The sequence below is a fragment of the Eptatretus burgeri genome, unplaced genomic scaffold (assembly GCF_056783735.1).
Source record: "Eptatretus burgeri isolate ZD-2024b unplaced genomic scaffold, Ebu_testis_v1 Ebu_testis_scaffold_289, whole genome shotgun sequence".
In the NCBI taxonomy this organism is placed as follows: Eukaryota; Metazoa; Chordata; class Myxini; order Myxiniformes; family Myxinidae; genus Eptatretus; species Eptatretus burgeri.
Genome location: NW_028222238.1, coordinates 26,642 through 50,225, shown reverse-complemented (window position 1 = coordinate 50,225; position 23,584 = coordinate 26,642). Strand labels below are relative to the sequence as shown.

General features: G+C 44.8%; 1 protein-coding gene across 1 annotated transcript in view; it reads right to left on the bottom strand.

The window, feature by feature from the left end:
• Positions 1 to 658: 658 nt before the first annotated feature.
• The window catches only part of LOC147007344 (NACHT, LRR and PYD domains-containing protein 12-like), a 45,805-nt gene continuing 22,879 nt past the window's right edge, over positions 659 to 23,584 (bottom strand). The window contains exon 3 of the mRNA XM_085867290.1: positions 659 to 2,421. Within this exon, the coding sequence (XP_085723416.1) occupies positions 680 to 2,257 (1,578 nt within the window). The 5' untranslated portion in view covers positions 2,258 to 2,421 and the 3' untranslated portion in view covers positions 659 to 679. The remainder of the gene's footprint in view (positions 2,422 to 23,584) is intronic.

The window sequence follows — 23,584 nt, the reverse complement described above, 5'->3', positions numbered from 1 at the left end:
TACAAATGGAGACTCACCCAGTCAGTGTGATTACACTCTTCAAATCACAAACAAACTATAAATGGAGACTCACCAAGTCAGTGTGATCCCACTCTTCATAAAACAAACAATCTACAAATGGAGACTCACCCAGTCAATGTGATCCCACTCTTCATAAAACAAACAATCTACAAATGGAGACTCACCCAGTCAGTGTGATCACACTCTTCATAATGTACAAGGGATGCATTAGCAGCATCCTTGGAGGGTGGAATGGGACGGATAAACTATTCCAACATTAACCTTTGACCCCATTCTGTGATTTCAATGTTTTGTGCAAAATTATATTAATCAAAAACCTCTTTTATGTTATCCGTTAATTTGTATTCAGATCAAAATTGATCACCACACCAATATTCATGGGAAGATTCTCTCTGAACAAAACAAAAAGGTAAGAAGAGAAGGAAATGTAGAAAAATGAAAACTTAATAAACAACATCTTGTTCATGATGAAGAAAATTAAATGAGCCTGGACTGTCTGGATACACGGAATGAAGTACGGATAACTGTTGGAGAATAAATACAAATCTTTATACAAATCAATCTGCAAATCACGTGATGGAAGTGTGGGTTTTAATGAGTGAAACTCATGTGGAGATTGGGAGAAGGGACAGTTTGGTGGAAACAAGAGAAAATTAACTCACTGGAGCTTTTCACACAGAGGGAAGGCTGGAGAGAGAATCCTCATCCTTTGTGTGAGATCCGTGGAGCCGAGTTTGACCCTCCATGAGTCCACGGGTTTGTTTGCTGTTTGAAGAGCGTAAACCACCACGGTGCAGTCCAAAGGAGAGGTCATGTTCGGTGTGAGATTTTTAAACTCCATGGTTTTGGTAAATTCCACATCCTGGAGCTCGTACACACAGTGGAAACAATTCAAATCACTCTCTTTGTTTTCTTGGAGCCAGGAGTGGATTTTATGTTTTTGTTTTGTTGATAATTTGAAATGTTTCCCAAGGGTATCTCTCGGTTTATCAGCGAAGAGACCGGAGAGGAACTGCTGAACAATCTTAAACCGATCACCTCTGTTCTTGGATTTCTCAAACACTTCATCCACAGACTCTTCACATTGAGGTAAGACGAAGTAGAGTGCTGCAAAAAACTCCTGCACAGTCAGGTGGAAGAATTCATAATGGCAAACACTTTCAACTTCCGTCTTCAGGAAAACCTCAGAAAGAAATGCCGGATGTGGTTTTGTGACTCCTCCTCTCTTCCCTCTGCTGTTCGTGGCTCCAGGTAATATCTTATGCAGGAATTGCAGCCATGCCCGTGATTGAGTGATGCCGTCACTCTTCAAATCTTCTTCACTGAACAAGATCTTTCTTTCCTTCACTCCATGAAATGCCAGATGACAGAGACGAAGAAGTGAATCTGGAGAGCAGGTGATGGATTCCCCTCCATGGTGCTCTAAATGCAAGTGAAGGTAAAGAGAGAAAAGTTCAGTCATCGTTTTGGGTCCAGGGTCACGTGTTCTCCCTTCATTGGAATCAAAGTACCTGCTGAGACAGGTTGCAGTGATCCAGCAGAAAACTGGATTAAAGCAAAGAGATGATAAAACCTCATTTTCTGAGAGGTGATGGAGAACCCGCTTTGCTTTATCCTCGTTTTTGAAAAACTTCTGAAAAAAATCCTCAGTTTTCTCTTGAGAGAATCCTACAATCTCAACCTTACAAGTAGATTTGGGATCATAATGTACATGGTGGAGCCATTGTAGACCCACGAGTCTTGTTGTCACCAGTACAGTTCCATGACGAAGAAGAGTGCCCTGTAAAAGTCCTGCAATGATGGAACCGACCTTGTTTTCTTCTTGTGGAGATTTACAAACGTTGTTAAAATCGAGAGGATGTTTCATCTCATCAAGAGCATCAAGAACCAGGAGGACCCGGGAAGGATTTTCCATCAAATCATCAACAACCTCCTTCAAAGAGGGATACTCGTTCAGGAGAATCTCCTTCAGAGTGGTTTCAGTTGATATGTGGTTCAAGTTCCTACATTTCAAAAGAATCACAAAATCAAATTTGTTTTTCATCTTTCCCTTCTCTTCTGCCCAATCAACAACGATCTTTTTACAAAGCATGCTTTTTCCTATTCCAGGACTCCCAAACATCACCACCTTGGTCACTCGCTGCATGGAAGACTCCTTTTTTTCAAACAAGTCTTCCATGGAGACCAGATCTTCTTTAATCTTCTTGAAATCGTACTTTCCACTTGGTGTCTTCATCTCGTGCTCTTGAGATTCATCTTCAATCCATCGTTCACTCTTCACAATTACCGGTTCCACAAACCGATCTTCAAGTCTCGCACACTCTCCTGGTGAGGCGTTGTAGTCTTGGATTATCCTGAACTTCTCCAACAACTCCTCCTTCAACTCCTCTTGAGCTTTCCCTGTTCAGGAGGAAAATATAGACAATATCAGAATGAGTTAGAAAACTTCATTTCATTCATTGTGGTATCTTGTGCAATTAAATTCAATTCACCTTGTATAACACGTATGTGGACCCAACCATGGATTCTCCAGATGTTGAAACATCGTGAAACACATTCAGAGAAATGGACATTCACCAAACTCAAAAGAGGTACAACAGGACTGGAAGGGATCCAAAAATCGAAAAGAACAGGATTTCTGGGAAATGTCCTGTTTCAGTGAGTTGCTGTCATGCTGAGGAGTGTAATCATTAGGTTATCTTTTACTGATCACTTGGTGACTCAGAATTACTTCACCTCGACCAGAGAGATTGGGGACCTTGTCTAGTCATGTGTGGAACACTTTACTACATGTAATGTTTATTCACTCATGAATGGGTGAATGTTAGGTTGAGAGTTCGTTTCGAGTTTGGTACACAATTTAGATTCAGAGTTAAACTCGGAGGGCGCTCGGTAGAGCGTATACCTCCACCACGTAATGACTGATCCAAAAGAACATATTGGGCCCATTACATTATTGAAATATCATGCAAAACAGTACTGTATCGTTTTTGGCCCAATCTCTCAATGGTGAAGAATAACTTCAATATTAAATAATTCTCCTATCCAGATTTGAATTCAGATCTTCACCAAAATCGAAAGAATGCTTCCTCCTCATACACCAAGCATGCCCACCAAGTTTCATCCAAACCCATTCACAACTTTTTGAGATATCGTGCTATACATCATTTGGCCATATCTCTCAATGGTGAAGAATCACTTTAAAAATTCTAGTACTCAAATCCAGATCCGGATCTTCACCAAAATCTAATCAGTTAATCCTTGTCCCACACCGAACCTGTCCACAAAATTTCATCCGGATATGTCCACAACCTTTTTGAGATATCTTGTACACAAACAGACAGAAAGGGGTGAAAACATGACATCCTTCACCTTCAATGGTGGAGGTAAATATATTATATTCTGGAATAGCCGATACTGTACAATTAATGGATTGTGTGAGTGTAATGTCGAGTGTGTGTGTTTATATTGAACGAACACACACACACACACACACACACACACACACACACACACACACACACACACACACACACACACACACACACGCGTGCGCGTTTTCACATTACTTTCTGAAAATAAGTACATGGTGTTCCAAAAAAACTGGACAAATTTAGTTGTTAATATATTTTGTTCCACTAATGAAACGACGACACCCTTTGTTTTGAATGATACAAAAACTCGAAAAGTTTTCTTTATTTTCTGGTTTGGAGTTTAATGTAAAGGAAAATGGCGACTTCACAGGAGAGAGCTCAGTGTGTCGAATGGTTCGTCGAGACGAGATCCGACATGCAAGTTCAGTGTAATTTCCGGACAAGGTATGGAAGGAATCCGCCATCGCAGATGAGTATCAGAGAGTGGTACAAGAGGTTTCAGAAGACTGGAAGTTGTCAGAAACAGAAAAGTACTGGTCGATCAAGCACAAGTGCAGCAGATGTTGAAGGAGTGTGTGAATTATTTCAACAGAGTCCCAGAAAATCAATCCAATGCACAGAGAAATGGAACTACCAACCACCACTGTGCACAGGATTTTGTATAAAAGCCTGAAATTTTATGCGTTCAACGTGCAGATTCTGCAGGAACTCAAACCAAATGATGGACCCAAACACCGGGCATTTGTCATGGAATTGAATAGACGATGATGAAGATTACCTGAAAAAGGTCATGTTCACAGGTGAAGCTTGCTATCATGTATCAGGGAAGGGTAACCGGTACAATGTGGGGATCTGCGGCTCTGAAAACACCCACGTAGTCATTGAACACATACGCGATAGTCCAGAGGTCAATGTGTGGTGTGGTCTTCTCCATGACCACTTGGTGCATGCATTTTTCTTTGCAGAGAATATAGTGACCCCAACAATTTACAGGAACATGATGGAGGGATTCCCCTTCCCACAGATTGAAGACCTGCAACCCGATATCATTTTTCAACAGGACACATGCTCCCACTCATTGTGCCTTAGTCGTTCGAGATTGGCCAAGACGGACCAACCGCCTGGGCCCCACAATCACCAGACATAAACCCCATTGCCGTTTTTCTGTGGGGTTTGTCAAAAATGTTGTTTATAACACCAAGGTGGCAAACCTGCAGGACCTTTGTTCTCTGATCACAGCTGCATGTGCACTGGTGGACGCAAACATGCCGAGCCAAACATGGCAAGAACTCATGTACCACCCTGATGTCCTGTGCGTGACAAACGGAGCTCACATACACTTCAGTGTATTGATGGTGTGAACAAAACGTTATGAGTTTCTGTATCATATAAACCAAAGGGTATCCTTGTATCATTTGTGGTTATAAATACATCAACAAAAATCGCCTGGGTCTTTTTGGAACACCCTGTGTAGTCTGTATTTTGTAAGAAGACTCGAGATGTTTGTGTGGTGGGTGCTTAAAAGGTACGAGATGGTCTCAAGGTCGAAAGGGTATGCTTCAATATTAGTGTTGAAGAGGTCAAAAGAGTTTAATGTCTCAAGCATGTCAAAAGGGGGTCACATCGACTCGGTGATTTTTGCCTTTTTGAGGCAAAAAGGTCAAGTGGTCTCAGCCTCAAAATGGTCAAGGATCCAAGTTGTCTAAAATCTATCTGAAGGGTGCAATGGGTCAACATGGTGTTAAGGTCTTAAGGGACAAAAGGGACTTATGGTGTGTAAAGGTCGAAAGGTTCTATGGGTCAGAACGGTATAAAAAGTCAAAAAGGTGAAGGGATCTAAAGGTGTCTATAGTGTCGAAGAGGTATAAAAGGTTTAAAAGGGAAAAGGGGTCTGAAGGATCATAAGGGTCCTAATTGCTCTTTAGGATATTAAGGGTCTTTGAGGCAGAGGCAGAGACAAACAGAGTTTGCAGAGTAAGGCAAGACACCAGACACTCAAAAGCAAGAGATATGTCCAGAAAGATGGCCCTGATGTCATGTCTGACACCGATGCCTTCCATCCATTTTTGGTGAGTAGAAGCAGCATATCCAAGGTAGAGTGATCTGCCTGAATCCAAATTGATGATCTGAGAGGAGGCTGCTGGATATAAGGAAGGATGATGGATGCCAATACCTTGCTAATTGCAAGTGAGCTCATGGGTGTGTTGTTAAGGGGATCCGTTTCTGTACCTTTTACCTGTACCACCGAAATGGTGAAGAATCACATGTTCAATTGGTGGCCATTGACTTCAATGATTCTGTTCCAGGGTATCATTAATTTGCACTTATTTTCGTTGATTTTTCAATCTCCATTTCTTGCAAGCACTGACAAGTTCCTTTGTAGCAAGCTCTTGATTATCAAAGACTGCATCCACAATTGTTGTGTCATCTGCATACCAGACATCTACTGAAAAGGTGTCAGTGATGTGAGGATTCGGATCCAAATTTTTAACTCTTTCATGACCAATACTGTATGTTGAACCGAGTCGGCAACTGATTGGAACCCTGTCTTTCGCCGACATTCACTTTGAACCACTTTGTTAGTTGTCCTCCTATCATGATTGTGCAATGTGTTGCGTCATACATGTTTTTTATGATTTAAATTATTTTTGGATGTATGCCAACTGCACCAATTGTGAGGTTATTTCCCCAAAATAAGCTCAGAGTGGGTCCCAGTGTCCCTCCGTCTGCCTGTACATTTAACATTTGACATTTGACTTAAACAACTTCTCCTCGCAAACTATCGGATGGAACCTCTTTGGAATTCAGCCAGTTCCAAGAAAGGACCTGCATTCCAATGGTCCTAAAACTGTCAGTGGAGGAGAGACCCAGACATTATGTATGTGAGCAGCATGGTATCCTCCAGTACCAAACTCGAGGCAAGATCAGGGATCCGAATTGGAGGAGCTGCCACAAGAGCTGGAGGAAGCACAGCATTCAATGCAGCCCGACCCCAGGTAGGCCCCAACATAGTCCGCAAGGTAGAGATACTGCAATAACGGTTCTACCAAAGACAACCTTCTGATAAAGATACTGCAGATGGGAACTCCAACCAGAAAAAGGCACTCAACAATGAGCCCTCCTCAAAATGGCCACCCTCTCCTCCGCTGCATCAACTTCCTAGTTCCCACCTTGCCTCACAGCCAATTGCAGGTTTTATACCCATGGGCGGAACCATTTGGTCGAACTCGGGGGGGAGGGGAGAAGAGGAAAAGATATAGAGGAAGAGATATAGAGGAAAAGATATAGAGGAAAAGGAAGGTCACAAACCGTAACCCCTCCCCCCCCACCCTCCCCATAAAGAAGGAAACTTCACCTCAATAAAAGTTTCCTTTGAGAAAGGTAGGTATTCATTTTTACAAAGGCAGATTAATCTCGGCATAGCATAAATGGTGCAGTAAACAAACAGCTACATCTCGTTGACATTTGCAGGTGTCAGGTCTTATATACATGTGCATGAAATTATCTTAAGCTCAAGATAGAGCATCTGCCGTGACATTATCTCAACCCAAAATATGTACAATTTTCAAGGGGTACGGTTGTACCAAAAGCCCCCATCGGAAAAGGCGTTGATTCGTCATCTTGAACTTCTCCAGAAAAAAACAGAGGATTATCGTCAGTCACATCTCTCTCGCATCTCTGACCTAAAACTTTAAAAAAACCCCAGTTTGCTATAAATGTTCGCTTTTCATCAACCATACTTTTTTTTCCAACTTCAGTGCCAACTCACCTCTCTCACCCCTCCCTCTCAAAGCAACCATCACACTCTTCTCCCTCAAAGCCTCCCTCTCACCTCTCTCCAAAACTCCCCCCTCACCTTTCTCCCACCATTCACCCTCCTGACTCAGCCTTGTCAAATTTCCCCCCCCCTCTCATCCACAAAGCTGCCTCCTTCCACTGCCCTCTCACCTCTATCTCTTCACTCCACCACCTCAAATCCTTAACTGCCTTCTTCCCCCTTTCTTGTCCCCCCTCTTCCCCAGCACCACAGAGCCTTTTCTTCTCCTCATCCGGCCCCCTCCCCTAGCTATACTGCAATCCCCTACACTCCTTCAACAACCCTCCTCCCCCCCCATCCCTTGTCCTACCCTCCCTCCACTCCAACCCCCTGCACCCAAAGCCTTCTCCCCTCCCTCTTAATTAAAAGTATGGACCTCAAATATCCGGGGCCTTCGCTCAAACCTTTCAGATCTTTCCATACAGGTTGCAACTGACAAACCAGACATAATCTGCCTAACAGAAAGTTTCCTCCCCCAAGACGTGTCTGACTCCCAAGTATCTCTCCCTGGCTACTCCCTCCTCCGGTATGACAGACCTGAACCTCGTCCTGGTGGAGGAGTTGCTCTCTTCATCAAAGACTCTATTCCTAACACTCCATGCACTGCCCTCACTCCCCCACACCCCACCCCCAGAAATACCTCTGGCTAGGGCTTCCCCTCCACTCCCCCCTCATGTTTATATGTGTACTGCCACCTAACAGTGATGACTCCATCTACACCTCACTATCCGAAAACATGGACCAACTTCTATCTTCTCATTCAAACTCTATCTTCCTCATATGTGGCGACTTCAATTGTCATCATGCCAGTTGGCTCGGTGTGGGTACCTCTCTCACCTGTCATGGCACTTCAGAAAAAGCTTTCTGCGACTCATTGGGACTGACTCAATCGGTCAACTTCCCGACCCGGATCTCAACCAATGGTACTCCATCTCTTCTGGATCTGATTTTGAGAAATTTCCCTGAAAATATCTGCTGCTCTTCCTCCGGTCCATTCGGTTCTTCTGACCACGTCCTTGTCAAAGTGGACATCTCTCTGGCTGTTATCAGAGAACCACCTCACAGCCGTCGAGTCTGGCATTTCACTCAAGCCGACTAGCAGGGTCTCCAAGCAGCCATCAAACTTACAGACTGGTCTCCTATCGCTACTTTCTCCAACATCAACTCATCCTGGGAATTCTTTCAAAGAAACTTGCTCTCCCTCATGCACAGATTTATCCCCTCTCGTCTTCAGTTGTCCCACCCTTCCTCCCGCCCTTGGTTTACTGAAGCTTGTGGCGAAGCAGTTGTCCTGAAACAACTTGCCTTTGCCTCATGGAAAGCAAACCCAACTGAGGGTAATCTCAGTTCCTTCCATAAAGCTCGGAACAAGTGTGTATCTACCCTCAGGAGAGCCAGAAAACAACATCTTTCTAAGCTCAAGTCTGAACTTTCAAACCTCTCTCCCTCCTCAAAATCCTGGTGGAATGTAATCAAATCTGTTTCTGGTGTATGTTCCGCTCCATCCCCTCCCTCACCTCAAATGGCCACACTGCTGATACCACTCGTAAAAAGGCTGAATGCCTAAACTCGGTGTTTGCAGCTAAATATTGTGTCCAAAACCCTTCGCTTTCTCTACCCACCATACCCAGTCACACCCAACTGTCCCTGGACTCTGTGTCCTTTTCTCCTGATAAGGAGGAGAGTTTGCTGTCAAACCTTGACTCAGATTCTGCAACCGGCCCAGATGGCATCAGCCCATGTGTCCTAAAAACCTGCTCTTTTGCTCTTTCTCACCCCCTCTCTGTTCTATTCACCCTCTCATTTGCTCAAGGTCATCTGCCATCTGCTTGAAAATCAGCAAACATTACTGCCCTGCATAAAAATGGTGCAAAAACAGATCCCTGCAACTACAGACCAATCAGCCTTCTCCCAATCATCAGCAAGGTTATGGAATCTATCATCGCTTAGACATTAAATCCTTCCTCTTCTCCAATGGCTTGATTTCCGATCATCAATTTGGTTTCAGACCAGGTCACTCAACCCTGGATATGCTGCTTATGCTCTCCCAACAATGGATGGAGGTCCTTAATGCCAGACATGAAATCCGAGCCGTATCCCTGGACATATCACATGCTTTTGACAAGGTCTGGCACCCTGCCCTGCTCACCAAACTCTCTTCCTCTGGTAGCCAAGGCCATCTCCCCTCATGGCTGACAGACTTCCTCTCCTGTTGAAGTCAACGTGTGGCCCTAAATGGAGTTCTATCATCCCCTCTTCCAGTCCAGGCAGGAATTCCTCAAGGTAGCATTCTGGGCCCTGTTCTTTTTCTGGTTTTCATCAATGATCTCTCCGACTCTCTGGAAATTCCTCTATATCTCTTTGCTGATGACTCCTCCCTCTGCCGTACCATCGTTCATCCCTCAGATCAGCAAGCAGCAGCTTCTTCGTTCACAGCAGATCTGGGTAAAATAACAAACTGGTCCAACACGTGGAACATGTCTTTCAATCCGGAGAAATCTCACACTCTAACGATGTCTCTCCGAAAGGACCATTCAGAAAACCCCCCCATCGACTTTCTCAACAATCCTCTGGAAGAATTCCTTTCTTTCAAGCTTCTGGGTCTCACTATCTGCCAAGACCTTTCCTGGAAAAGCCACATTTCAAACCTGGCCTCCAAAGACAGTCGCCGACTGGGAATCCTTCGTCGTGCAAAGTCCTTCCTCGGCCCACCTGAGCTCCTGACCACTTACAAAGCTTTTGTCCGCAGTTTAATGGAGTACTGCTCTCCCCTCTGGGCTGGTGCTCCTGCTTCCCACCTTTGTCGGCTTCACGCTTTGGAAACCAAGGCATTTCGGATCATTAGCATCTCCCGCAATGAGGCTGAGTCTTTGGGCTTCTCACTCTCTCACCGCAGGCTGGTCGGTGGTCTTTCTGTCTTCTACCATCTCCTCTCCAGCCTCGCCTCCCCCCCTGCTCTCTCTGCGATTTGTCCCCACCACATTTCCGCAGGGCGCTCAAGGTCCGCCAACAACCCCCTTCTGGTAAGACTACCAAAATCACGAATCACTGCTCACCTTCACTCTTTCGTTCCTCTTTCTTCCCGCCTTTTGAATAAACTCCCTCACTATATTCAATCCCACTCTTCCCTGCAGGCCTTCAAATCAGCTGTTCACCAACACCTCTTATCATCCCCCATCCAAATCCTTGATCTTTTCTACTCCCGATAATCCACCAAAGCCCACCTCCTTCAAATTCCCTGCTTTCCTTCCTGAAAGTCCCTGTAATGTCCATCTTGTATTCCCCATGTTCCCCACCCCATCCCTCTCCCTTCCACAGATCTCCTAATGTCTCTGTTGCCCCCTGTCTTGTCCTTCCCACTCCAATCCCTCTTGTCTCATGCCCCGCTTGCTGTGTGTTGTGTGTTAGCTCTTACACGAGCCTCGCCAAGGTATACAAAAAAATAAAATAAAATAAAAAAGTAGGTACTGCAACATCGTTTGAGCCATTCGTTACATATATTTCAAAATGCTGAAGAGCCAAAAATCAGACTTAAGGCCTACTTCTCGATAGTAGAATAGGCCTTTTTGATGTTTGTTCAGCTTTTTGGAGAAGTAACTTACTGGTTTTTCAATACCCGACGCATCATCCTGAAAGAGTACCGCTCCAACACCAAGATCGCTTCCATCTTTAGCCAAGTTATACGGCTTCCCAAAATCGGGAGCAGCCAACACTGGCTCATTGGCCAGAATAGCTTTCAATTTGTCAAAAGCCTTTTGACATGATTCAGACCACACAAATTTTGGATTTTTTACCCCATGGGTTCTTCCACCTGAAGATACATTTTATCATAATGGGGTTGAAGGTAGTAAAATAAATAAATTGATGATAGTTAAAACTTGGTATTAAATGGAAAATGTGAAACCTGAAATAAAATGCACTCAGATATGATGTGATTCTTTTGAAGTATGTATCCATTTGGAATTAACATAATTATATTTTTCCTTTGTATGGAAAGATGATTTGACTATTTAAGCTTTTATCAGGTTGAACTTTCCAGTGAGTTGAATAGAAGAAGAATTGCCTATTATCTTAAAGCTATCGAAAGGAATTTTTTTATAAAAGACACAAGCAAGTTGGAATGTGGATTTAAGAAAATGTCCAGATGTTTTCACGAAGCTCTAGTCGCTTCAAGATAATATATCTTCCCAATTTGGGGGAAGCAGACTGACGTTAACCTACAAAGACGGAAACTTGTTTTTAATGACCATTAGAGTTGGCGTTTGATGTCATTCAAGCATTCTGTGCGTTTTTCTGCATTTGGAGAGGATTAACATGTCTGGATTTGAAATATATGTTGCAACCAATCAACCAGGTCAAGCTGGAGCTGTATGGAGACCCATAGATAAGCTGCGCCTGGAAGATGTCAAGACCAGACAAGCTGGCGCGAGTGCCAGAGATGATAAAAAACTGTGTTTTACTGAAAACTATGTAAAGCCAAAGATTCTCCATTTGTACTTGAGAGATCTAGAATGAGTTTGTCTGTTCAGAATCTCCTATGCCCATAATAAAGTGCTTTCTCTGTTTAATAATTAAATGTTTTAATTGTACTGATGACTTCGAGAATTCTTCTACAATTTGGCGAGTCGGGGCAAGGAGCATTACAACCTTGAAGAGCATGGTTCAGTGAGCTGGTGGGAGGCACAAGCTCACAGATCAGAAAAGGTGAGAGAGAGAGATCTTTGTGGGTGAGTGTGTGCTGCCAGCTTGCTTGTGCGCCTCGTCTTTGTTTGGAAAGGTGAAACATGCTTCGAACGAAATTTGAGTTGGATAGATTTGAGGTTTATGGTTCAGTGATTGATGTTGATGTTGATGTTGAAGAATATAGGTGACGTTTCCAAAGGGTATTGTTGGAGTCCCAATAATAAGTTCTGATCATGCTGAGGGGTCAATTTTTTAATGGCTGCGAAGGCATTGTTTTGGATATGCCTGGATAGTTCTCTTGTCTACATTGGCACTTTCGATGCAGAATCGGATAGGATGTTGTCTTACAGAGGTTAGAAGTTGAGAGATAGTGTTTTTTGGGGGTTGGAATTGTGCTTCCAGCTTGGGATTGAGGTTCGAACTTAGGGAAAATTTGTGTGTTGTTTGTCTAAGAGCTCTTGTATGGTGGTGGTGGTCGTATGGCAGCATAGCTGCCGCGGTCGCTATCATTTCTTGAAGCGCGACTGTGTCACTGATGCAGTGCCCCTCTACCAGTACACACACTGGTCCGGAATGGCACTAACGTTTTTTGAGTTAACGCGGATCCCTGTAATTCGGCCCCTGCTATTGTGACATTCGACATTATTTTTCGGTCCCTGTAATGGAGAAGTGATCCCTCTAATTCGACAATTTAACGAAACTGTAAAAATCTCCACGCTGATCATCGCAATGGGATTAATCACCATGACTGAACTCCAGGGGTCAAAGGTTTGTCAAACGACGCAACACAAACGACGCAGCAGGTATGACTCTTTGGTAATTGAACCATTGTGTGTCATTTCCTTTGATGATTGAGTTAACTGACATTTCGACTCGATGTCGATGTCTTTGACAATTATCTAAGCGCGATGGAGCAATGCAACGATCAGCAAGTATCTGAAGCCATTGCCTGAACTTACTTCAATCTCACAACAAAGCCTTGAAATGGTCCACATGATGAAGGATGACGTTCTGACAATAAATGGTTCATCAGTGAAGGAGGACAACTGCGTCTCCAACATAATCAAGGTCATTAGTGAGAAGTTCATTCATCCATTCACGAGTGGTGTTAGTGAGTCCCTGACAAATATTGCAACAGGTGAAGTAGCCTCTTCCACAGAACTGGCGTTAGCCAAAGAGAAAGGGCTTGCTGCACTTAAGCTGGCAGAAGAGAATGATGCAGCTAAGGTCATTCCCCTTCATCTTAAAACCTTCCAGGAGAAAAGCAAGCCAGTGTCAAAAGAGTCAAAACAAAAGGAGCTCCATCAGGAAGAAGAGGATGTCATGCGGTCTTTGTGCTTTGCTCAAAATTTGGATGAAACACAGAAGATTGATGCATTTTCCCATGAATGGACCAGATATCCTAGTTCACTGTTTGACCCAGATAGGGAACACCCATGTGGCTTTGCAATGCGTAAAGGTAATAAAGCAGACTACCTTGCTGCCCTGAGAGAGGCCTATGGAACATCCTGGGTTGAATGCGAAAAACTAGATGAAGCCAATAGATTTGAAAGCAGCACTGGTGTGATTGTGGATATGATTGTGCCTGTCGTGGTCAAATTCTGCTTCTGTCCAGGCTAATTCCAAGGCTTCACTCCTCAACTTTATCCATGGTTCTAAGCCCATGCGACCCACAATAATTGCAACACTCTATGACTTTTTCATACCGGATGTCATACTAACCCCAAGATAATCAGCTACAGCTCATAACTCAACCTTATGTAACTGTTCTACATCTTGTACTGAAAGCCCCTTTCTATCCACAAATTCATTCACATCAAAATCCATCCCCTCAGCCGTTGTGTACAACTGCAGTAAATATAGAAGGTAACAGCACCGAAAACAAAACGTCAAATAATCTTACAAATGAAAAAAAAAACTCATGAAAATCCATAACAGGTATCATATAATTCAGATCCCAGATAAGCCCCCAATTTGTTTCTGCTTCCATCCATCCATCCATTGGGACCATACTTTTTACAAAGCGTTGGTGCTGCTTGAGCAGTCTCCTTGGCTATTGGGCACAATCCTGGATGGGTTGCCACTCCGACAGAGGATACCAGCAAGCTGGCACTCATTTTGCCGACCTCAGAACGATGACAGAGTCAACCCCACCTGGTATTAATTCAACAGCCAAGTGGGATTTGAACTCAGGATCCTAGGATCCCAAGCTCACCACCCTAACCATTAAGCCAACACCAGGCATGTTAACAGATGTGAGTGCAGTAATTTACTGGGATTGGAAGCCAGCGATTGACTTCAGTTGAATCCGGTAGTGACAAAAGGAAAGATGTTAACGTAAAGCATGCTATGTCGGCCGGACCAGACAGTGGCCCCCCCAACACTATCTCGGCCCGACCTGATCTAGATACCAGATAAAACACCTCTATATGATCAGGATACTCGAAGGGAAACCACAAGCCCTCAAGATCGTCTTGAAAAATATAATTAATGAAAATAAAATCTGCTCTTGCAGCATACGAAGCCAACATACGATCACAACCTGCTTTTATTTCGGGATTATGACCATAATAAATATATAAAAATACAAAATGAAGGAAATAAAGAAAAAAGAAGGGGAAAGAACACAATTCAGCCAGCACAAGGGTGAAGGAGTAGCCAACTGGGGAGCTGGAAGGAGATATTCGTGTAAAAGATGGTGGCAACCAGATGTAACCCCCTTGGAATCTGGCCAGTCCCATGGTCCGAAAACTGTGAGAAGAGAAGAGACCCAGGCATTCCATTTGTCAGCAGCATTGTATCTTCCAGAACCAAACCCAGGGCAAGATCAGGGATCCGAACTGGAGGAGCAGCAAAAAGAGTTTGAGCAAGCACAGCCTTCAATGCAGCCCACCCAGAGCAGTGAGCCCCATTGCAAGCCCAGAGGAGTGGGCCCCAATGCAAGCCCAGAGGAGTGGGCCCCAATGCAAGCCCAGAGCAGTGGGCCCCAATGCAAACCCAGAGCAGTGGGCCCCAATGCAAGCCCAGAGCAGTGGGCCCCAATGCAAGCCCAGAGCAGTGGGCCCAAATGCAAGCCCAGCAGTAGGCACCTGGCAATCCCAACAGTAGGCCCCAGGAAGGCCCAAACAGTAGGCCCCCAATATAGTCTGCCAGGTAGATACTGCAATGAGGGTCGACCAAACACAACCTTCCGATAAAAATACTGCAGACAGAAACTCCAACCCGAAAAAGGTCGTCCTCGTCCTCCTCCAACTCCTCTTCCTCCTCCCCCTCATCCTCATCCTTGTCGTTGTCATCCTTCTCATCATAGTTCCCATCCCCATCCTCTTCCTCCTCATCCTCCTCCTCGTCCTTGTCCACATCATCCTCCTCTTCCTCGTGATTATCTTCCTCATCCACCTCCTTATCGTACTCGACCTCGTCCTCCTCATTGTTCTCGTCCTCTCCGTCCTCCTCGTCATCCTCGTCCTCATGATCATCCTCCTCCTCGTCATCATCCTCGTCCTCATCCTCCTCGTCCTCATCGTCCTTGTCGTCCTCCTCAGCCTCATCCTCCTCATCGTCGTCATCCTAATTATCCTCCTTGTAATCCTCATCTTCGTCGTCATCCTCATTCTCCTCCTCCTCCTCCTTGTCATCCTCCAAATTCCCTTCTTGCCCCATAGCTAATCACAGGCTTTATACCCATGGGATGAACCATTTGGTCTAACTTGGGGGTGTTGGGGGTGGGGGGGCATGGAAGAGGAAGAAGAGAAAAGATTGAGGAAAAGAAAGTCACGGACTGTAAAACTGACCACGAGGCATTGCGACCATGCCCTAATCTTAAGTTGTGCTCGTCATGGCCGTATCTCCCCCGGAACGGTGGTCATGGGCCCCCTCCCTGAATCCCCCAATTTCACCAAAACATCTCCACAATGATGCAAGCAATATGGACCATATTTGGTACAATGCATCAGGACAATAAGGTCTCATGGGGTTGTGCTCCCCACACTGATCTGCCCATTTAAAGGGGGTGAAAGGGGAGTTTTACCCCAAATATTGGTGTTTCATTCAAAAATCTTCTTCTCAGAAACGGACAACCAGATCCAGACGAAACTGGCATTGTGACCATGCCCTAACCTCAAGTTGTGCTCTCCATGGCCATATCTCTATGGAAAGGGGGCCACAGCCTCCCTCCCCTAATCCCTCATATTCACCAAAAACATATTGTACTCACAAACTACATGACTGATATGGACCCATTTTGGGAGAATACATCGGAACAGTAAGGTATCATTGGGTTGTGCTCCCCATCCAGATCCACCCATAGAAAAAGCTGACAAGGGGGGTTTCGCCTCAAATTCAGGTAATTGATTTCAAAATCTTCTCAGAGACAAAAAAAAAGCCAGCCAAAAAAAAGCCAAGGAAATCAAAAAGCCAATGCAGAACTAACTTTTCATGAAACATATGCACCATGCCATTCACAGAAGTTGTGCTCCACATGACCGTACCACTTCAAGAAGAGGGGCCATGGCTTTTTTTCCTTATCCCTCATTTTCACCCCACCTGTTGAGGAAATAACTGTCAATCCCCCAAGGGGCTATTTTTTTTTCCATCTTGCCTCTCTCCAGACAGTTTCAAAAGCCACCTTTAAGTCTATGAAGTTGAAATGGAGAGGGACTCCACACTCTTTGGATTTCTCAATGTTTTGTCTTATGAATCTTGTGTCTATTGTGCCTTTGCTTGGTCGAAAACCAAACTGACTGTCACTCAGAGTCTTTTCTACTCCTGTGCCAATTCAACTGAAAATAATTTTGCAAAACACGTTGTCTGGTGCAGACATTAGTGAAATCGTTCTGTAATTTGCAGGTGTAAGTTTGTCTCCCTTCTTGTGAATAAAGGTCACAAGCATTTTTGACCAATCAGTTGACCAATCAAGGATCTCAGGGGGTCTATCGGTCTCAATGGTATGTTATAATAGTAGTCGGGGGTCTAAAGTGACGAAAAAGGCTCGAATGTGTCTAAAAGGTCCTCAGGTCTACAGGGTATAAAGGTCTCAAGTGTCAAAGGGAGTCTAAAGCATGGTCCATATGGATGGTTAAATCTGCAGCTGCTCGTTCCACCTCACTGAAGCTGAGTTTTCCGAACCTGCTTTGTCCAGTTTGTGTGCGACATTCATCAATTTGTTTCTGCTTCATCCCATTGTACTATTCCATGTTAAATCGTTCATTGTTTTGTACGATTTGTTTGGTATTGTCAAGGCCCGAACAACCTTTTTCAAGGTCATACTTGAATAGAAAGTTTGCTTCAGAAAATAAGTCCTGGGTGTATTTCTGGGTGTTCTATTTCCTCAACTCTATCCTTTCTTATTTCCTCTCCTCATTTTAAAAAAATTGGAACAAAAAAACCATTTAATTTCACCCCATAACGATTCTCATTTCTATTGAACTTGCTTGTGATACTGGGTCAACATTTCCCCCCCCCCTTCTCTCCAAACAGAATCAACATGAAATATAAATGCTTCTTCAAAAAAAATCATTTTAAGAATGAATTTTAACCATTGTTTCTGCTTCATCACCACAATATTTGTCTCTTCTTCTTCTACTTGCTCTTCTTCAAAATGATTATTTTTCTGAGTTTTTTTTTCTGCTCTGCAGCTCATCCAAAAACCTCCCTGCTCATGCAGTGCAGTGTTTCTCCATGTGATTATAAGCATTCTCATCCCCCCATCCCATGATCTTTATCTCCATCTGTCAAAATTGGGAATATGGAATCGGGAAAAGCATCCACCTCCCCCCCCCCGCCCCATCCCATCCCACCCTCTCAAAGCTTAATGACCCCCATTAATGCCTTCCTCCTCACCCTAACCTCTCAATGCTTTCTCCTCACCACAGCCCTAGATGCTTCCCCATCAACTCACCTTCCAAAACCTTCCCCCACACTCCACAGTCAAACCTTCACCCACACAGCACACATTCAAACATTCACCTTCTGACGAAACCTATACACTTAAATCTTCCCCTGCACTACTCACACTCAAACCGTTCCCTGCACACCTCACTCTCAAAACTTCCCCTACACTACACACACTCACAATCTTCCCCCCACTCCCAACACACTCAAATATTCCCCGCACCCCACACAGTCAACCTCTTCCCCACACAAGACACACTTAAATCTCCCTGCTCTCCCCACCCCCAAAGACTCACCCTGCCCTTGCAAAGCCCCCTCATCTTGGACCATCCCAATGCCTCCTCCCACACTATTTCCAACTGTGTGGACCTCAAACATCCGAGGTCTTCGCTCTCACCTGACAGTTCTCTCAAATCAAAACTGGCCACTGCTGATAAGCCCAACATCATCTGTTTAACATAATTCTTCCTTCCACAAGATGTCCCTGACTCCTTGATGTCTCTCTTTCCATGACTATTGTCTCCTCCGATTTGATGAGCTGAGCGCTGTCCTGGTGGCAGAGTTCCACATTCCATCAAGGACTTTTTTTCTCAGTGTTTGTGGACTGACCTTATACCTCCTAACCTCCAGACGTACCTCTGACTACGACTTCCCCTCCGCTCACACCTCTTGTTCATCTGTGTTGCACCGTCCCCCAAACAATGACGACTCCATCTACATCTCTCTATCAGCCAACATGGACAAACTTTTAACCAACCCATCTCAACTCTGTTTTCCTCATATGTCGTGATTTCCGTTGTCACCATGCAACGTGGCTGGGTGTTGGTACCTCAATCACCAGCCAGGGCACTTCAGCAAAGGACTTCTGTGACTCCATGGGACTGACTCAATTTGTGAACTTTCCAACCCACATTTTTCCAAATGGAAGATCTTCACTTCTGGAATTGGTGATGATAAATTTTAATGCAAATGTGTCCTTCTCTTCCTCTGCTCCAATTGGTTCATCTGATCATGTGCTTGTGAAAGCCAACATGTCTGGCTATTCTCAAAGAGCTGCCTCAATGACAGTGAGTCTGGCATTTCACTCAAGCAGATTGGCAGGGACTGCAAGTGGCCTCTCTCTTCAGGACTGGTCTCCCATATTGACTGCCTTGATGTTAACTTTGACTGGGAATTCTTCCACAGAATCCTGCTCTCTCTCATGCACAGATTCATCATATCTCTTCATGAATTATCCTGTCCTTCTTCTCGTGCATGGTACACTGAATCCTGTGGTAAGGCAGTTACTCTGAAACAACTTGCCTTCTTTTCCTGGAAGGCAAATCCGACCGAAGGCAATCTCATTGCTTTCTGAGGGCAAGGCAAAAAGTCCGCAACAGTGTGTGTCCATTCTTCGGAGAGCCAGAAAACAACATCTGTCCAACCTCAAAAATGAGGTTGTATTGTCTCCCGTTTCTAAAACCTGGTGGTGCCTTGTTAAGTCTGTCTCTGGTGTAAACTCCCCTTCTATCTCCTCAAATGGCACCACAGCCGACTTGAAATGGCTCAAAAGGCCAAATGCCTCAATTCTGCGTTTAAATCTTTTCCCCCCAACTTCTCACTCTTGATTCCCATCCTTCCCAGTCATACACAACTGCTCCTGGACTCGGTGTCTTTTGCACTTGAGAAGGGAGAGAAGGTTCTTTCAACCCTCGACTCGACTGGACTGGAAGGCATCAGTTCACGTGTCCTAAAACCTACTCTGCTGGTCTTGCACATCCTCTCTTTGCACTTTTTCACCCTATTATTTCCACTGGGTCATCTTCCATCTACTTAGAGATCCACCAACATCTCTGCACGACATAAAAAGGTGCAAAAACTGATCCTCTCAATTACAGACTGATCAGCTTCCTTCCATATCTTTTCCACACAAATATTCACATCCTCTACAATCTCATTTTTCCCACCAGGTCTTAAAGACAGCTGTGATATTGTTACATAATTTTATCGCCGCCATCTCACATCGTCCCCAATCCAAAACCATGATATTTTCTACCTTCTTGAACACCACCCTAATCCCTTTAAACTTTCCAGTTTTTCCTCCTTGGAGTTTCCTTTTCCATAAATGCGCATTGTGCATCTTGTTTTTGTCTGTTACGCCCTGATCGGTTCAGTGTGCTAGCTCTTCCACAAGTCTCGACTATGCATACAAAAATAAGAAGAACAAAAAAGGTCTAAAATAGTCTTAACGGATCTGGGGGGAGGAGAGTGAGGAGAGAAAGGAGGATGGTGAGGAAGATGAGAGCGAGGAAAGGAGGGAGAGTGAGGAAAAGGGGAGGCAGATAGCGATGCCTCACCACACCGCTGTTGACTCCAAGAGGGAAAGTGTGCAAGGAGGGGGTAGGAATGAGAGAAAGAGAGAGAGAGAGGGGGGGGGAGAGAAAGAGGTGTGTGAAAAGAGTGCTGCACTTCATTAGGTGGGGAAGGAAGGAGTGATCAGAGATAGGAAGAGAGTGGGGTGGGGGGGAGGAGACAAAAAAAGAGAAAAAGGTGATTGGGGGGGGGAGGGGCAAGGGAGTGAGCAAATATAATGTTATGTTATACTTCATATATATATATATATATATATATATATATATATATATATATATATATATATATATATATATATATATTGTTATGTTTGTGGGGTCGATGGAGGAACTTCTAAGGAGAGATAAGATTTATAGAGTTGCTTGGTCTGTGAATGCATAGAAGGCATCTCGATGTAAACTAAGGAGTGAAATTGTGAGCTTAAGTGTTACTCATCACCACACGGGGTTTGGTGCTGTGTTATTTTGATAGGGATTAAAGCCAATTTCCCCCTGTATGTAATTGACCCCCATGACCTTTTCTCTATGTTTTTGTATTTCAAGACCAGTGATGAAGGGGGATCATGTCCTTAAAACAACTACCACCGAGCTGCATGTCGAAGCAAGCAAGAAAGCCCTCCTGCAGGGTTGACGGCTGGCGAACCATGCCCTGGGATGGATGATTGATGGGTGTGACGCTGGTAAGAGGAACAAGAGCAGGTCTCGAGGAGGAGAATGAGAAAGTGGCTCATTGCAGCAGGAGAGTTTGGTTCGTGAGAGTCTCACGTGGGGAACAAGAAGGAAAACGACAAAGAGGCTCATTGCAGGAGAGTTAGGTTAGTCAGAGTCTCGCATGGGGGACAAGGAGTCGAGACGAAGGCTCGCAGCGGAACCGGAGCGAGAAAGGCGGGATCAGCGATCGAAAGAGAAGGGCATTACAACTGGCTTCCCTCGACATGGTGAAGAAGACCGCATGGTTCTTGTGTTCGTGCTGAGACGAATTGGCTTGCGTGGAGGAGCAAGACACCGGCCATCGACTGTTGGGCTGAATCGTGTGGGAGCAGCAATAAAGCCTCGTGCCAAGCCATTGGGGGAAAGAGACGGCACCATTCCACAAAGCAGCGGCGTCGGAAAGGCGATCAACGGAAGAAGTTGAACGGCAGTCTCTGAGCCTTGGCGTTGAGTTTCGCAGCCCAAATTACCTCCCGTACCCTTGCCCACCCAGAGAGCGGCTGCGCGCCATTTCCGGCGCATTTCCCCATGCAGGGACAAAGTGGTTTGGGGACTTTCAATCTACTGAAACTCACTCCTGGACCCAAAGCTAAGTGCTGAAATAAAGGAGGGATTTTTCTTTGTTTTATTCTGTTCCCATTGTTTGTATTGAAGTCTGTGTGGAGGCGCCTCAAAATTATATTTGGGTTACCTCACGTCTTGATTTATTTACATTAAAATTGTTGATTTTCTAATTGTTAAATCATTATATATTTAATTTCCTGGTATTCATGTATCTATTGTGGGTTTGAGTACAACCCTTGTGCCTCCACCCCTTTGCCGCCCTTTCCTTCCGGCTTGCGCCATAATATCTGAGAATCTCAGCAGTCAGCCTCCAAGAGAAATGTTTGGCCATCTGTCCAGGTAGGGGCAAACTCACTGGACACGACAATATATATATATATATATATATATATATATATATATATATATATATATATATATATATATATATATATATATATATATATATGTACATTTTTTTTTTTTTTACGGATTTCAGAATCCGGTCTGATGACTGCATCCACACATCCAGGTTCTCAGATAATTATTTCCTGAAATGCATGTTCAGATTAGCCCCATCCCCATGTCTCATGGGATATTAAATGTGATGCATTGAGAAAGGTGAAGAATAGATCCCCTCTCTGATGGGAAGCTTTTTTTTTCTTTGTGACAGACACGTTTGCACACATTTCTTTCGCGAGCACCGACGCCCGCCTTTTGTGGAGCACACGGGATGTCATGGTAACGGTGCGCAAGTGGGGCGGGGTGAGCTTTGGGGACTCTGCTCCCGCCGAGACGAGCCACATATATAAAAACAAATTTGAGGTCCGGTCTGGAGGAAGAAAGCGAGAGAGGAAGTGCGCGAGAAGAGAAGCGAGCAAGAAGCAGGCAAGCGAGCCAAAAAGAAAGCGAGAGTTGAAGCACGCTAGGGAAGAAGTGAGCCAGATAGGGAGCGTGCAAGTGAGGTTGCGTGCGAGCCCGCCAGTGAGCAAGCGAGTGCTCGTGTGGGTGTCTCACCAGCACCAACGAGACAATTCGCCATTCCCAGTGCTTGAGTGAGCGTGCGTGTGGGTGTGAGCAGTTCCGCCAACGAGTGAGGCACGGGTCGGTCACCGAATGAGGTGCGGGTGAGTCACCGACGGACCGTGTGGGTCACTGGACGTCACTGGTTTCGTGAAGTGTGAGGAGTTGCTCGTGTCGCAGCACCAGGGTTTAAACCCACGACAGACGATCTCGGTGCCCTCCAGACGTCGACTGGTGTTCAAGGCTGTTCGCGAGAGGATGCACAGCAAGGCTGGGTGCTGGCGACGGAAGTGACACACAAGTATACATTTCAGGACGTTTTCACTTCACGGACGACTCCTCTCTGGTGAGCGAGACGACTCTTCTTCCTCTCCCCCCCCGCCCCCCAGAAATGATCTGCTGGGTACCCTTGTCTGTGTTTCGCTGCAAGTCAACCCCCGATAAGCATCTGCTCTTTGTCTCTTTCCTGGCATTTTGAGTGATTTTGCCTGAGTAGTTATTCATTTTGGTTGATTTGAAACTTATTCGTTTTATTTATTTACCTCAGAAAATAAAGTTCTTTTTATTTATTTATTTATTTTATTATAAGTAAATCATTTAGCGACTTCCAACTTGTCAGTGTTTGTCCTTTCTTTCCACTGGTCGAGCATTGTCCGAACCTCGACGGACTGGGAGGTAATTACCACAGATTTGACCAAAAGAAGTCGACACACAACAGCGGTTAAAACGCTCGGCCGCCCTAATTAAAATCTAATCCAGATAACATTGGTGCTTTGCCGAGGGCGCGCTCCCCATTCAGGAAACCATGTGACCTCCAGTTAAATGGCAAATTAGATGGTGGACACTGGAACTTGAGAATAATTGATTGGCGTTCGTGGTTCTAAAGCAACCCACCGGACTACAATGTTAATTGTGAGTGCTGGCCCCAGGTCCGGTTCTTCCGAGGACAACCGGGGATTAATCCCCCCTGAGTGACAAGCTGGTGTCTCGGTACCCATGGCCGCAACAACTGGTTTCCAGGAGTGGGAGATTTTCCGAACCCCTCTTGATCAATAAATTCGTATCAGGTCGTCGACCTGTGGTGCACTTCACGCACTTCAAAATTCAGAGCGGTTAGACAAAATTTTAGTGAAAGTTATTGGGACGGACAATGGTGGACCAACACGGGC